Here is a 16870-nt window from a genome sequence, read left to right as displayed (position 1 = left end):
AAAGAGGACATTCCAAGATCCGTTATTAATAAAAATGGCTAATCTCAAACACTTACTGAAGCTTTTCCCGTGTCAATAGAAAAGAAAATGGGAAAAAAAAGCATTGTAACATCCACTTAAAAGAAATATTTTTATATGGGTACTCCATTTAGTTGGAAAAAATAATTTCAAATTCAAGAGACAGCAATATTACTGAGTGATGTGTTCTAATGGGCACAGCTGGTCGGTGTTTCAGGGGCTGGGAGAGGTCAGCACTGCCCTTAGCAGCACTTACTGCCCTACAGCTTTTAGATGTTTGTAAAGTTTCAAGGATTCAAAATCCTTGTACATATGAGAGAGGATGGCTCTGCTGCTCCCAACCATCAGTGGAAACCCCAAAGAAAGGAACAGACCCAGCTGCTGCTGTTCTCCAGAGCCAGCAGTCCTGGGTGGAGCTGGCATCCCTGCTTTGCTTTTACCTCTATTGCACTTAGGGATTGCTAGTCCAGAGCCCACGTTATTCCCAAAAGGACTTTCCCTGCACAGAGGATTGATGCTCTCTGGGAAGCACAAAGAGCATGAGAGACACTTCTTGTGCTCGGTGCTGGAGGGCTCAGGGATGGAGCCTTTCCAGGCCAGGTCACAGCCCCAGGACAAGCTCTGGGGACAGGAGATCAAGACCCTGAGCAAGCTGCAGATCAGCCCCAGGGACACTGCAGGCTCCCCACACCTGCCCAGTGCCACCATCTCCCACAGCTCCCCATGGGCCAGCATTAGACAAGGAGCCTCAGGTCCCCGGGGATGGGACTTGTGGATAACCTGGAGCCCATGAACAACACATAGCAACCTCTTACCTGGTGAAAACCCCACCAGACAAAGCTTCAAGCCAGCAGCTGTTTCAGCACTCCCCTACAAGCAAGTCCATGCCGAACTCTTAGGATTTTAGGTATATATTTCACTCTCTGAGCAACAAATAAGCTGAGCCCGCACAGCTGGGAAACCGGAGGCAAAGGTACTTTGTGAGATTCATCTCTTGTGTTTGGTCTTCTGAAACTCAAAAGGTAGCTGTGAGCAGTGGAGGCAGCAGTAGGAAGGCAGGACAACCACAGGGTTTTAATGAGGACAGGAGAAAATTGCTCCCAAAACTCAGCAGTGCTGAGGCTTTGTGCTCTTTGGACTCACATCAGAGCTGCTGCTCGAGTTGGGGTTGAAAGCCGAGAGCTGCAGGTGAGACAAGCCCCTGGCATTGCCAGTCCTCGGGAAGATGGGCTGCAGTCACCTCCCAAACGGAACCAGGCAGCTTTTGAAGGGCTCCATTATCAGTGAGCAGCAGCTGGGCACAGGCAGAAAGGCATCATTATCCAGAGGAAACCACCAGCCAGCCACGAGGCCCAGAGCTCTGGTACAAAAAGCTCAGGAAAACCGGAGTGCAAGCTCAGACACAGCATCTCTATTACAACACGTCTAATCCCCATTTTCTGTGAGCAACAGGAGAATCCTCACTCGGACACAATCCTGACACAGCCTCACAATGATGCTCTGCAATTGCCACAGGCTGAGACCAAAGGCAGCTGCCCTGGCACAGTGATGGCTCCAGCCAGGTGAGACAGACCCCAAGTACCATTTTACTCAACTCCACACTGACCAATCTCACTGAGACTTTGTTCAGCCTGCTGCCACAGCAGGGGGAGATTCTGCTGTTTCAGGGGCAGGGAGGAAGCACAGAGGAGGAGTTTCAGGAGGCTGCTGCAGAAGGCAGGAATTGAAGGAGGATCACACACGCTGGTCCCTGCTTACCCAAGTCACCCACGGAGATCTCAGCAAAGCTCTGTGGATGTCCAGGCTTCTCCCACTGCTGATAATCCAGGTGAGGTTGTGGAACCCAAATGCTGTCACCAGTTCCCTCAAAGGCAGAGCCTGGGGAGCTCAGGGAGGGGTCACTGTCCACAGCAGGAAGAGCAGCTGTATCCAACACATGCCTCCATCTCACCAAGGCCTAAAGTGCTCTTTCCTTGGGCAATTGCTCAGTCCCTCATGCAACATCCCGGGAATGTTTCTGGCTCTTTTGGGTCCAGAAAGGTTTTGTGAAGTCCTTGCTGTTGCCAGGGCAGGACAGCCCATACACAGTGGTGACTGCTCAAGGGGAAACACCCAAAAAGCCCAACAAACTCAGCTATAGCTGTGGTTTCAGTAAAAGAACAAAAAAATAAAGGCAGGTTATTCTCTTTATCAAGGGCCATCCTGTGTGCACTTCTTAGCTTGGCTGGAAGCACAGTACAAACCCTCGTGTTTCTCCATGTCCTGAAGTCTTTTGTGGCACAGAACAGAAATACAGATTAAAGTGAGAGTACAGGAGCCAGGCAACACAGGTGACGAAGGCAGCTCTCAGAACACCTGCAGGAATTGGTTTCAAGTGGGGCCCATTTGTTTGAAGGCTGAAGAAGTTCAAGAGCTGTGCAGACATTGGAGGCAGAGTCGTGGAGCTCCAGCTGGGTCCCTGCTGGTGTCCAGCCCACACCCTGCAGGGTTTCATCCAGGACAGCAGGAGAACACAAACACAGCACATCCCTGCTTCTGGAGGCTGCCCTAAAATACACCTTAATATACAGAAACCCTTCTTGAGCCTGGAGAAGCCCCAGTGCTTCCCTCATTGCCTACATCAGGTAACCAGTGCAAGAAACTCCCTCACCAATGCAACTCCTTCGATGGGCACTACAAAGACTCCTCCAGCCTTTGGAGGACTGGGGACAGGGCAGAGCACAGGCTTGGGGAGGGATGCACGAACAGGACACAGAGCTCAGACACCCTGGCTGCCTCTGCTGGTGCCTCTGCTCTGGAGTCTGCACCTCCCACAGCATCCCCACATCACTGGCCAGCCAAAGCCTGCTTCAAAGAAAACACAAAGCACGCAGCTAAAAGATATTCACTTACAGTTTATTTTTGCCTGAAATTATTTCACATCTCTTTGTACACAGCTACAGAACAGTAGTAGTAAACCATTGGTAAAAGCAACAGTGCTAAGGAAAATGTTGGCATATTTTTTCTTCTTTTTTTTTTTCTCCTTTTTCTTCTTCTTCCTTCCCATACTGCATCTTCATACAGTCTGGGATTTGAAGGGGGGAAAAAAAACCTGACACACTACATGAGTTAAGACTCAATTTCTGTTTCATTATTAAAAAAAAAAAAAAAAGAAAAAAAAGAGAAAAACAACATCATTTGGGATGGGGTTGTCTACATAGCAACAAACTTTAAAAAAAGAAAACAACAAAAAATCCTGAACAAAAAAGCTTGGCTTTCCATTGAATAAGATTAAATATATATATATATTTATATAAAAAATTACATTGGCTGTATGTGAAACCTTGAGGTGCTGAAGAATAAAATAAAAGTGTTAAACAGAGGAAAAAACTTTTTGTTTTGTTTTTGTTTTGTTTTTTTTTTAAATAAGCAGCTCTGTACAATGAAGGCTCATTATGAAAAAAAAAAGTCAACAGCATAGTTATAAAAGAAACCACAATTTTTAAAAAATCATCCTCTAAGCAACTGTGGAATTTGAAAAATGTAGCAGTCACATTTACAGACAGGTCAGAGCTATCGGATCAGCAACACCGCGATTTCCTCAGTCTCCCCAGAGGAACATGCAGAACAATGCGTGCACAGAACAGGGCAGGGAGGGGGGCACAGGACAGGGGAGGGAATGAGGGCAGGGGGGGAAAATTAAAAAAAAAAAAAAAATGAACAGAAAAAGCTGATGCACGAAGTGGAGGGAGAGCTTTTTTTTTCTGTTTTTGAAATATCGGACGTAAACAGAAAACAACAGAGGCAACTTGGAAAATCTACAGTTTGCAAACACCCCACTGGCAAAATAAACATCTTGTCCCCATCTCCCGTGTTTAAACCTGACATGGCTTAGAAGACTAAAGAAAGTTTCCAGACTTTGGAAGGAATTGTGACTTTTATTAATCCCTGCACTCCCTCCCCCAACAACCATGCCCCCCCTTGATAAAGATTTTCCTTCCTATTTGATAACATTTGAGGCATTTTGAAATCAAAAAGACAACGCGATGAATGTTGACAAAGAGGGAGTATAATACAGTTTGCATTACTAAAAGGCAATTCTTCAAGGAGGACATTTCCTTAAAAAAAAAATAATAATAACAACAAGACAGCAAACTAGTTTATACAGTACTATACGCAAAAAAAGGGTAAAAGAATTAACAATTCATAAATAAAAGACAGGTCCCAGACCTGTTATTTGTGAACCATTTTCTTAAATAGGTGCATTATGTAAATCTTATGTACAACAAAATTACTTTGCATAACAACTGCAAGGACATGACGGGAAGTGAAAATCATATTGGTTTTGGTTTTCTTCTCTTGAGATTTGTGAAGTTTGATTTTCTGGAGCAAAACTGGTGAAACAGGAGTTCTGGCTGGCTGGGTGCCAGCCAAGGAAACCCAGGTAAGTAAGGACAAAGGAATATATTTTTTTTTTCTCCACACGGCATAAAACACAAAGGCAAATAAAATCCACAAAGGTGTTTTTTTCCTCTTTATAATCCTCTTGCTGCTACAAAGTCCTTATTTTGTTTGTTTCCTTCCTTTTCAATTTAAATTATGTTGATTCTGAAATCACAAAGCCGAAAGAATCCGATGGGGTCCAGGCTTGCCCCGTCCTCCCAACGCACACAACTCCACTCTGCTACCCCACAACCACAACTCCTGCCACCAAGTTCCCAGACTCACTGCTCTACAGGAATTGGCCAAAAGTTATTTTCCGGTTTGTTTCAATCTGTCTATTTTAAAAATCTTTTCCTTCTCACGAGAAGCAAAAGAGAAGAGTGGGAGGCAGGGAGAGTTCACCAGGCTTCGGTGTAGCGGACGTCCACCTCCTTCAGGTTGGGGAGTTTAGCCTGTGAGGGGAGGAAAGGTCAGAATTAACAATGTGTTCAGGGCTCAGTAAAAAGTTCCTGTCAAATCTCTTGTGTGGGATCATTCCCTGTACTTATCCAACAGAGCAGTGGTATCCAAATCTGAGGAGGAACTGGGGGTGGGGGGTGTGTGTGTGAAAGAACTTCCTGGGGAAGGAGAACATCTTGCCCTGCTGCTGTTGGTGTTGGTGACTGGCTGCCCTGGGTAGGGAAAGGCCAAAACAACCTTGGTGTCCCTTGACTTTTTGTGTGACAGCAAGCCTGGGACCTTTGCAGTTCTGAAGACTGTACTTGTATTTTGAATGTGGGCTCCCAAAAGAGGATGAAAGCACCTCCCCTCCCCTTGGCAAGGGAAGCACAGAGCCCCACTGGTGCTGAGGATGACGGGCAGCCCAGCAGAGGTAAAGGGCAGACACAGCTTGCTGGCCTGGGAGCTCCTGTGTGGAAACAACCCCTGGACTTACTCAATTCAGAGGTGGCATCCAAATCTGTAGGAGGGCTACAGAAAGGGACAAAGCACCTCCCAGCAAACCGGGAGGATTGATCTGTCAACTGCAGGAAGAGGAGTGACACCCTGGGCTCAGTGCTGAGCTCAGCGTTGAGCTGGGAGAGGCAGGTGTGCCAAAGGAACCACACGATCCTGAACCACTGCAGACACACAGGATTAAGTCCCACCTGCTCTCTAAAACCCATGCACCAGGTCCAGATCAGACCCTGATCTTCATTTCTTATGCAAATGCTTAGCAAAACATGTCTGTCCAACTTCTGCCATGAAGGCAGTGGACTCACACTGCAGCAGAGAGAAGAGACACATTCCTCCTTCAGCCTCCACATTGCTCATTTTTCCCTCCATGTACTAAAACAACTCGTGGAGCATTAGCAACTTTTGGTGTCTTTGGTCTCCCTTCCACAGCTCTGCTGCTTTTTTGGCCATCTCATTCCTGGATCGCCCCACACGAGGCAGATGGGATAGGCTCATTGCACTGTTCCTTTCCACAATCCCCTTTCCATGCTCTCTGACCATAATTGCACTGCTAATTCTCTCAAAACAAATAAACATGTTTAATTAGGCCAGGGCATAATTGAGGACTTGGAAGTTTCTAGGAGTCATTATTACCTCACTCCTTGATTTATGTGCACGCATATTTTGATAAGAGCTATTCATAATCCTACAGACACTGCCAGCAAATAATTTTTCAGTTAGGCAATAATGACTTCAGTAGTGGGTGTTTATTTATTGTCTGGTTCAGCCTGCCTGGTACATATGTGGGTGTCTGTGTGTGTGCAAGCGTGTTTAGTGGGGTGGGGGATGGAGCTGAGAGGAAATGTCATCACTGGCTTGTGCCCCAAATGCTCTTGCAGACCAACGTGAGAAGGAAAGATTTGTATCAAAAAAATGTTCTTTGAAGTCAGAGCTGCTCTTAACAAACCTACAACTATGTGCCCCAGGGAGAGAAACTACTACCTTTGAACACAGACAGAGCCCTAAAAAAAAGGGCCAAGATAAATCTCAATGGAAGAGGCGAAAGGGAAAAGAGTGATGCCTGCCTGTTTTCTCAGCTTTAGGAATTCTCTTCAATCATCAGGACTTTGCTCACAGGCAGTTTTGCTGTTTGCCCTGGCAAGTCACTTTCTTGTATGGCTGCTAAGGACTACCAGAGCAGAGGGAACTGGTTAGGAAAATGTGAGTTTCAGTAAGAAGTGAGTGGCAAAGGGGCTCAGAAGCAGAGGTGGGATCAGGGAAGCCTTTCAATAGATGTGATTTCAGAGCCCTGGCCCAAATACAGCATTGACCTTGATTGTCTGTAAATGCCTGGGGCCTGATACAAGCTCCATTGTGTGAACCCATCTGCAAGCCAGCTGTTAATTGCACGGACTTCTTTGCATATACAATTGTGACACAAGTTTTTAAAACTTGATCTTGAAAACTCCATGCAAGCAGCATTGCAGCTGAGTCCCTGGGGGAGCCCTGGCTCCACAACCAGAACCAAAGATAGATGTTTGCAGTGAATTTTGAAACCAGAGCAATTACAGGACTTGCTTCAAGTTCCAAACTCAACCCAAGGTTGTGACCTTTTAAGTAAACGTGGCCCAATCTGTTTCAACATCCAAGACAAGCAAATGTCAAGTTTCATCTTGAGTCCCTGGGTCTCTAAGGTAAGATTTTGGGAGATGCAACTCAAACACCACCAGAATTAAAGGCAAAGTCCACGTGAAGTCATGAAAGCCAACACATCTCAGGCAAGCCTTGAAACCACCCGGGACTACATCCTGGTTCTTTACACCATTTTGCCTAAGTGGTTATAAACTCACAGTAAAACCAGACATTACATGTCAAATTTTGGAACTGGGCATCTGTGCAGACATTTCTGCTCAGAGCCTAATTCCAGTCCTAGAGGTGTCAAGATAAATTTGCTTCTTCCTCGATGCTTTCAGTTCTCCCTTTGCATTCCAACTCAAAGCTCATGATACTGTTCACCCAAGTTACTTTGGGTCCTGGTAACAGTACAGGATATGGTGTGCACTAGATTGCACCTGTCTCTGTATCCTCGTCAGAAACAATCCATATGCTTCTATATATTTATGAAACTTTTACTGATAAAGCCTTTGCTGTTGATAGCACAGGCAAAAAGACTGAGCTGCTGATTCTATCTCATACTTCTCCATTCAGTGTATTAAATATTTCCTGGGTCCATCAAAGCCAGCAATCTCACAATGCTGCTTTCAGTCATTATATCCACAAAATAATCCACTTCACCCTCTTCAGATAACTTTCATGCTCCCCACTCCACAGGGTCAGTTCTCCTTGCCCTAGGCATCACCAACATGCTCTTGCTACAGCTACTTCTTATCTTTAGAGGATGCAATTCACAAATACCTTGAGATCTTCGTAGGTATCTGCTGAAAGTTTGGTGCTGTTCATATTTAAACTACACAGGCTCTTCATGGCTAAAAGAGAAAACACACAGATATTTATGATCATGCTGCATTTTCTTAAAATATCATGCTTACAGTAGGTCAAAGCATAAGCAAGACATGACTATGTGCACTCCCAGGAAAAAGCTGAATAGTGTAAAATATAGAAATACAAATGGATAAACAGCTGTTTGGGCCCTCATCCAGGAAAAAGTCCCTATTTAGGAAGGGCCATTAAGCATATGCTTAAGACTGCTGACTTCAAAGGAGTTCAGTCAACTTCTCATAATTGGTTTCCTGCACATTATTCTGAACAGTGCCCGTTCTCAGTGCTCTGCGTGGAGCTCGCAGGGGCCATGCTGATCTGGCAGTCCTCCCTCTCCTCCCCCCATTCCCATTTTAGGCTCCAGTACTTAGCAGAATAGTTTCCTAAGATGAGCCATAACTACTGGCCTGTCTGGCACGTCTGCATAGGATCAAGCCTATTAAAGTAGCCCTCCAAACCCAACAGTGAGGTTTGTAATGCACTGCTGGGTGCAGGAGGGAGCTTCATTCCAGCACGTGGAGCAGCTCTCAGTGCTCAGGGAATCCTGAATGCCTCGCTCTGCCTTGCCTTGTTTAAACTAAGAACAGGGAGAGTTTCACCTCTCCAAAAATGAAGGAACAAAAATTGCCAGAAGGAGTATGGAACCTGCTGCACACAGTTGCTGAACTGACTGAGAAGCTGCCAGATGGCTTTGCAATCTTCCCCTCCTGCACCACAAAGGCAGGTCCCACCCAGAGGGGATACCCATAGGAAGAAACCTGGGAAGTCCCTGGGCAACAGGCACCACATGAGATGAGGACAGGTGCCATCAGTGAAGCCAGAGGCAAGATCTAGAGTATGGCTCAGGAGGACAAAGCCCACACGAGGCCACCCAGTGCCATCAGGCTCAGGTCACCACCCCACAGCAGGAGAGCTGCAGGACTGGGCAGGGAGGAGGGAAGATTAAACCCCAGCACAGCCACAGCCTGTCCTAAATCCCTGCAGAAGCAGCGCTGCAGCACTGAGAGCTCCACCTCCTGCCCGAACCCACGTGAACTCCCCAGAACCCACACGAGTGTCCCAGTTTGTCACTCACAGCTCAGTGCCAGCAGCCCCGCGTCCGTCACCGGCGTCTCGCACAGGTTGAGCACTTGCAGCATGGTGAGGTGCTCGGACAGGAGCCGCAGCCCCGCGTCGCCAAACTGTGGGGCACAAGCACAGCTGGGTCACACCTGGCACCCACACCTGGGCAAGAAGCTCAGTGCAAACAGGGCTGGGGAAAAGGGGCTCCTCCAAGCCACGCTGCCATGGCCCATGACAGCAGAGAAAGCAAATAGTTCTATCCCTGTCTCACAGGCAGGGAACAGAGAAATTAAGTGACTTGTGTGCACTTAACCACAGGCCATCACTTAATTAGACTGGTGCCTTTGAAGCCTGAACTTTGTACGAGCAGGCTCCCACCCAGGCTATACACGATGGTTATGGCAGCCTCAGCCAGTTCCCAACCACATCACACAAAAAAAAGCACAATGCAAGTGGTATTAATTAGCTATTTTGGTCTCAAGAACAATGCACTATTGATTGGCAATTGTTCTATTGACCCACTTGGTTTCTGCTGTTTCTAAATTCTAGATTAATGGAAACCAGGATATCGCAAAAGAAAATGGAGACTAAACAATTTTTTTTAAATAAAAAGAAACCCCACACAAAAAGCAGGCTCTTTGTTCAGTGAAATCAGACTCATTTTGAACAAGAAGCACGATAGTTTTTCAAATGCAAAAGTTACATTGTTAAGACAAATCTGGAGGAGATACAAACAGGCTTAAAACAAGTGAGCAATCAGTTTCTACTTCATAATCCCCATGCAAAATAAAAGGGTATTTCTGGGATACAAAGTAGTTAGGAAAACCAAACAAAATATTTACATGACACTCTGGTTAAAAAAAATGCTGCTTTTTGTGGTTGCACTGACAATAATCGTATTTTCAGAGAGCACTGCAAATAGGTGCTAACAGAAAATGGGGAAAACCTATTCAATGGAGAAGCTCAGACAGCAAAACCAGCAGCGAAACACAAAAGAAAAATTTAATTTTAGAAGTTCCTTCAATCAACAGCAAAATAATTCATTCAGTTAACCTGGGTCTTTTTTTGCTTACAAAAAAAAAAAAAAAAAAAAATCACATTCTCATTATCATTTCCTTCTGCTTATTCATTATCTGAGTTTCTTTTTGTTGCTGTTGGGTTGATCAGCTTTCAAGCAATTCACTGCCTAAACTGGCCAGACTCTGTGCTTTGCTTGACCACATGAGGTGCAGAACATCATTTTTTCATCCTAACTGGGTGAAAGCAGAAGCATTTCCCAGATGAACAGCAGCACAGGTTCTACTCAGCACACAGTAGCAACCATGGCCAACTGGAACATTCAACCCTAGACAGCAGCAACACTTTTATAATAAAAAAATAAAACAAAAATTAAAAATTGGAGGGAAAAGAAGGGGTGAAGAGAAAAAAATCAGCTGCCAAGATGAGCTAAACCACAGGAAGGCCCTGTAAAAATAGCAGGAGAACAAAGTCATCTAAGCAAGCCTCTTCACACACTCTTCCTGTGCTGACGTAGTGTGGAATTTCAGAATTAGTCAGAACTGGTTCCTGCTCTGGGCTCAGGCTGCAGAGCACTTACCTGAGTTGACCACAGGTTCAGCTGCTTGAGCGAAGGCAGTTTGATGAGGTGCTCAGCACAAGCACTTGTCACATTGGTAAAGGCCAGGCTGAGGTTTTCCAGATTCCCAAAAGATCCCGAGCTGAGCAGGCGGGCCAGGTCTGCATCCTGAAAGCAGACAGGAGCTGGGTAAGGGACATGTGGGTGCCCAGCCTGGAAGTGTGTGGTGTCACCCATACTGGTAACCAGAGCGAGTTGCACAACTGCTCCACTTGTTTACAGTAACACAGAACCACACACAGAAGTTTCTGTTTGTTTGGCAAGCAGCTGGGCTCTTGTGGCAGCGTTGCTTCACACACCCTGGGAAAAATTTGTCCAAACATCAGGACAAAAATGTCCTTTGCGTGTGTATCCTTATGAGACACAAAGGCTTCAGTGTCAGAGCAAACGCTGAAGATGGGTCTTTAAACATTATGAAGATTTAACCCCGAGGTCCAGGTCCCAGCTGTGCTCAGCACCATCACCTGATCACAGTAAAGTCAGTCTGGGTCTACATCACGCTTAAATGCAATAGTGCTGGTTGTCTTTGAGACTTCCATGACTAAACTCTAGAACTGGACACTGTAAACTTTGCCTTTGTAATGCAAAACTCTGTCCCCAGAGCTGCCATTCCAAATCTGAGCAGCACTATAAATGTGACAGCCTGCTGCTGGTGTTGGAAACTGCTGCACAGACCCAAGAGCAGAAATGTGCCCTTAGTTGTGTGAACTCCAGTTGTGTTGACAGAGCAAGTGGAATGGCTCCCCACTCCACTGCCCAAAACCACTGTGCCACATGGCAAACATAAATCAAGTGTTTAAATATGGAAAGACAAAGCTTGTTTTTCTATTGACATGATTAACTTACTGTGGACTTGGATGGCAGTGTTAACCTTGTGGGGCCACCTTTTCTTTGCTGTAAAAGAGAAGATATTTTGGTCAAACAAGCTGCCACTCTACATTTCAGACTCACTGAAGTACAGCAAGCTCCTCACCAGCACAAACCCTGCTCCCATTTCAAAGCCTCCACCTCATCCCTGCTTTCCCTACACTGAGTGTGCCTGTTGCTCCCCAGGGGACACCCACTAACCACGGTTAAGTGGCTCTTCGTGCCATTTGCTTCAGCCTGCCAGCATTTGGCTACTTTCACTTTAAAGGAAACAGCTTTAAAATGCTGGGCAAAGTGAGCAAAGCGGTTAAGAGGGTGCAGCTGATAAAATCATTTGCTTGACTTCAAAAAAACCATCTACTTTTCAGGCTGGGAGAAGGGGCTAAAGACAAATATAAATGTGAAAGAGGGAAGAGGAAGTTTGTGGGTATGTTTGCATAGGTGTAAAAGTGCTAATGCGAGCAGGTCCATTTTAAATCTCTAGGTCCTCTCTTTAAAATCAGGAAGAATCTTTTTCTATAGGCTCTAGCTCTGAGAATTAGACCTAAAGACCATCTCAGTGAAATGCTGTGAATGTCAGAGCATTCAGAAATGCTGGCCAGCACCAGAACCATTTGCTACTCATATGTCAAAAGGTGGCAGAATTTGACAAGCTGACTTGCAAGATCTTGAGACAGCAGGGTTTCACCTTTATTCCTTCATACAGATCCTAAGCAGGTTATTGAATATCATTCATAAACATAGTATGGGATTAGTCACATCAGTAAATATCACACAGTATATATATTCACAGTAAAATCCTCTGAGGACTGCTCCCATCCTGTTGTTAACTGGGAATTTCACACCCGGCTTGTCTTTCTTTTGTACCTCCATTTGTGGAGAGCTCAGAGCCCAGTGTGCTATGGCAATATGTGCAGGGTGACATACCAGCTCCTTTAACTCCCTCTGCCTCTCACACAGCTGTTCATACATTCTCTTTCCCACGTCTGTGCTTTCCAGGGTGGAGATGATCTGGAGCTGAGTGTCATTATTGTCAATGATGTTGTATTCCAGCATCAAACACAAAATCTAGCAGCAGAACAAAAGGAGGGTGGTCAGTGCAGGGCTTTCATTCAATTTCTTTCAAATATCCTAATTACATTGGGCATGGTGGTTTAAATTCCTGGGTAATTTTTTAGAGCATGTATTATGGAGTTTAGATTAGAGGATATCATAGCAATATTTATGGCCCTTCCAACACACTAAATTAATTTTTTATTTGTAAAGAATGAAGTGTAACCTCCAAAAGCCAGCCTGTCTATCCTGCTCCCATTACTGCTTACTCCTTCTGACTGAGAGGTGCAATTATTTGCATCAGGCTTGGGAGATGGCTCCATGCCACAGCCCTCTCCAGAACAGGTACAGTCAATCCAGCATTTCCCAGGTCCACAGGCTGGGTTGGGCATTGGCAGAGCTGGGACACTGCACACCAGCAGCAGCAGAGCCAAGCAGCTCCTTAAGGGCTGAATTTTCCATCCCTAGGTGCTGGGGTTTCTGTGCAAGCAGAACACGTGTGAGGAGCACCCAGACCACGAGGCAGGATGGGTAAAGGGCAGAGAGGCTCCAGGAGAGGATGCTGGGCTGTGTGGCAAGGACATCCCCCAGCTCACTGGGAACACATCCAGCTCACCCTGGGGAAGGGACTGCCAGGAGCAAGTCAGATCCCAAGGGATGATTCCAGTAGGTCACACAGATTTAGGACAGAAGCTGCCCCTCCACGCTGCTTTTCCTTTTCAGCTATGTACCATGCCATTGCAATTAAAATGCAAAGCTTTTATTCCCTCCACAATTTCAATTATTTTTAATGAATAATAAAAAAAAAACCAACCCAGCAATATTATATTCATATTCATGCAGCATGCTCCTTTATTTACTGGATTAAATTACCATGCACAAATCTAAGTCAATGAAAAACTCTAACTCCTTCCATCTATTTATCCACTCTTTCTGCTGATACTGACACTTATCAAGAAACTTCTCTTAAGAAACTCAGAAAAATACATATAAAATATTAGCACAACAAAAATAACAAATCATAAGCATAAAACATGTGTATTAATACAAGCAAATGAGGTTTCATAAAGGCACTTCCTGTGCACTGCTCATCTTGCAGGTGGCAAGACAAGATTCATTTCATCATGGAAAAGCCTTGTGGTTGTGAATTGTGATCTCTCACCACAGCCTACACCACCATGGCCATTTATTTCCCATCCTAATCCCTCCAGCTGCATTTACAGCAAACATTCTTTCTCCAAAAATTCATGCACCCACCTTTCATTTAATTCACACTCGTATCTACAGTACAGTAATCTGTTCCTCTTAATTCAGAGAAACACAACCACCCACTGCTGGCGTGTGACACAACACAAACCTGACCCCTGCTAGAGCCACTTCTGGGAAAGGCATGTGAACCTGAACACTGCTCATAAACCTCTATGGCCACATGTTTTTAGGGCTTACCTCTACCATTGTCTGGTTACCCCTCAAAGCCAGCAGCATGCAAGGCCCCAATTTATTTTCAGCCAGTGAAAGTAGGAACTTCTTTGTTTTATAGCAGGATCCCATCAAAATATGAACCTGTTCAAGAAACAGAAGTAAAATTAGGGGTGTAGGCCTAAGAAACACATATACCTCTAGAAAGGCTGCTGTTAAACAGTCCAAAAGTTTTAAGTATTTGCAATAAACCTAAATGAATGAAGGCTCTCTTTACAGTTAGGGTTGCAGTGTCTCAACAGCTTTACTGCTGAATGGAAGAGACTTTTTGAAGGTGGTGATGCCCAGTGAGATCTGAGGCAGTGGGAAGTTTTTCTTCCATAAAGGATCCCAGCTGACAGCCTGATAAAGGCTCCCCAGGAAACATCAGAGCAGCTGTGCAATTGCCCCCATGCCCAGTAACCTGATGAGCCCAGCCCCAGGGAAACCACCGGGGATTTTACTTTTGCATCTGTTTGCACTTGTGTTTCTCTGGAAATGGCAGCTGGGGAGCAGGGGCTGCGTGGGCTGGGTGTCTAGGTAAAATGCAACCTGCTGGTTAAGGGGTGGTGACAGACAAAATCACCTGTCCAGGATGAACAGACAGGACCTGACTGGGGAAGGAAAGACTGCTTTAAGAAATCTGGCAGTCCTGAGCACTAAGTCAGAGATAACTTCATGGGTTTTCATGCTCTTGGGCCACTATCCTGCTTTCTCTTTGGCTCAGTTTTCCCTGAAAGGAACGAACTGCTGAGAACATCCTCTGAGTGACATTTCTTCAAGTCCTTGAGCTGACAAAACTGTTCTGCAGACTCTCTGAAAGCTCCAGAAAGAACCATGTGATATCACATAGTAATGCCTATGGCAGAAATGCAAAGCCACTTGTACAAATCAAACATGTCTCTTCTCAGAAAAGAACTTGGTCATAATATTTCCAGTGTAAAAGCCTTAGAGATTAAAAGCAGGGAAGTCTGGGTTCCTAGAAGAAAGTCTTATTTCATAGCCCAGATGGCTGATTCACCATTTGCTGCAGAGCACTACGTGAGAATTTGCATTTTGCAAGAGCCCAGGCAGGAAGAGCTCCATTATGTGGACTCAACATCAGCACTACCCTACAATAACCTTGTAAATACATTCTGTGGCCCCCCTGGCTCATGGCATTGCCTGCACTATGTTCAATACTGCTGAAAATATCACAACCATGCCATGATGAGGTCAATTCTATATGAATCATGGCTTAATTATCAGCAAGCTCTTCAGAAAAACAGATTTTTTTTTTTCCTTAAGCATCCATCAGCTCAGGTGGCCTTTAAAAATGTGAACCTCCAAGCCAAAAGGGATTTAATTTCATGCAGTTTTCATTAAGTTTTTTTGGAGGTTTTCTTGAGCAATGGAAAATACTGACACTGACAGTAAAGTAACATTAGGTGCATCTCAGAACAGGGTGTTTTTCCAACTTTATGGTTAGTCGTTAGCAGCTCTTTAAGTATTTATCAACATCCTTGCAAAGGGCACAGAGAACTGCATATTAATGTGTGTTAGCATTGTGCTTTCTCATGCACACCATCTCCTGATGCTCATAAATATCTTCAACCACAATGGCTCTCAGGAGAAATTATACAGTTCTGAAGAAATTTTCTTTTCAAAGACAAAAGACAGATGAACAGTAAAGAGGGGTGAAACCTTTTGTAAACACTCTTCTTCTGTTATCAGTTTCAGAGGTATCTGATCCATCTGAATTCAATGGTACAGACAGACATCTATGTTCTTTATGTCCCAAAATGTTCAGCATGTGGGAGATGCACGAAGTGTTGAAAGTCACTTGACTATGTACCCAAAGCCAACTTCAACAAATGTTTTCCCCTCTTACCAGGGAAAAGCAGTATTATCATTTCCATCTTCCTTGGTATATGGAGAATTAATACAGAGAGAGACCTACGTGACTTGACCCAGGAAGACAGTGCTTAAATCACATCACTGATTAAAACTGTTATTTTCTGTCTAGCCCTTCTCAGAGTTACAAAAGAAGTAACTGCTGGAAATGGAATGCTGGTTTCTAATTACACCTCTTCACAACAATGTAATTGGGCACAGACACTGATAACACCTTTTTATATCTATCCATCCACCCTTTGATTAAACCAATGTAACTGTTGGTTTTAAATTCCAGAGTAGCCTAAAAATGTAAACTATAGGTGAGGATGTACAGAACAGTCTGTCTCCCAGTATTCCATGTTCCCTCAGAGAATTTTTTATACAGACAAAGACAGGAGTTTATAAATACAGAAATACATACATATGCACAAGCATGGTTTGTGTATTACACTACCAGTGAGAAAACATGCCAAGGTTCAAAAAGAGAACAGTAATGTGCTAACCAAACTGTGACTGCAAGGGAGTTGATGGATTTGGTGGCAGAAAGATCTGGATTTTTTAACAGTCACAGTTAACAAAATGGTGATTTTGATAATATATTTTGTGACAAAAACAAGTAAATCTTGTTACTGCCAACTAGGCATTAGTTACTTATTGCAGAGAAGTTTCTAAACTCACATTACTGCAGACACCTACCATACTGGCAAAGAGCTCTCCATCATCATCACAGGCCACTCCCCCAGGGCTGTAGAGCTGGAACCAGCCGTCTTTGCCAGCCCTCACACTCAGCAAACATGAATGGACCTGCCAAGAAGGGAACACATTGGGGAGGTTACAGCTCCTGCCAATAACCACCAGCATCCCCCACACAGGGCCAAAAGTAACTGCAAAGCCAAGGACTGCTGGAAATTTCATGGTTAATATTCCAATCTACAGAGCTGCAGGCCAGTCTCCACTCCCAGAATCCAGATTTTCAGTATAACCAAGAGGGAAGCTGCATCATCTCTTATTGCATGGCCTTTTTCATTCCCTTCACACAAATCAAAC

General features: G+C 44.7%; 1 protein-coding gene across 1 annotated transcript in view; it reads right to left on the bottom strand.

Annotated features, from left to right (window-relative positions):
- Window positions 1-2892: 2892 nt before the first annotated feature.
- The window catches only part of CMIP (c-Maf inducing protein), a 129340-nt gene continuing 115362 nt past the window's right edge, over window positions 2893-16870 (bottom strand). Inside the window, exons 14-21 of the mRNA XM_014874446.2 lie at window positions 16520-16627; window positions 13937-14053; window positions 12365-12505; window positions 11417-11464; window positions 10532-10678; window positions 8948-9053; window positions 7789-7859; window positions 2893-4892 (exon numbers count right to left, since the gene is read on the bottom strand). Of these exons, the coding sequence (XP_014729932.1) occupies window positions 4839-4892; window positions 7789-7859; window positions 8948-9053; window positions 10532-10678; window positions 11417-11464; window positions 12365-12505; window positions 13937-14053; window positions 16520-16627 (792 nt within the window). The 3' untranslated portion in view covers window positions 2893-4838. The remainder of the gene's footprint in view (window positions 4893-7788; window positions 7860-8947; window positions 9054-10531; window positions 10679-11416; window positions 11465-12364; window positions 12506-13936; window positions 14054-16519; window positions 16628-16870) is intronic.

This window comes from Sturnus vulgaris, chromosome 12, assembly GCF_052056855.1.
Source record: "Sturnus vulgaris isolate bStuVul1 chromosome 12, bStuVul1.hap1, whole genome shotgun sequence".
NCBI classification, from domain to species: Eukaryota; Metazoa; Chordata; class Aves; order Passeriformes; family Sturnidae; genus Sturnus; species Sturnus vulgaris.
This window is presented reverse-complemented; position numbering and strand designations above follow the sequence as displayed.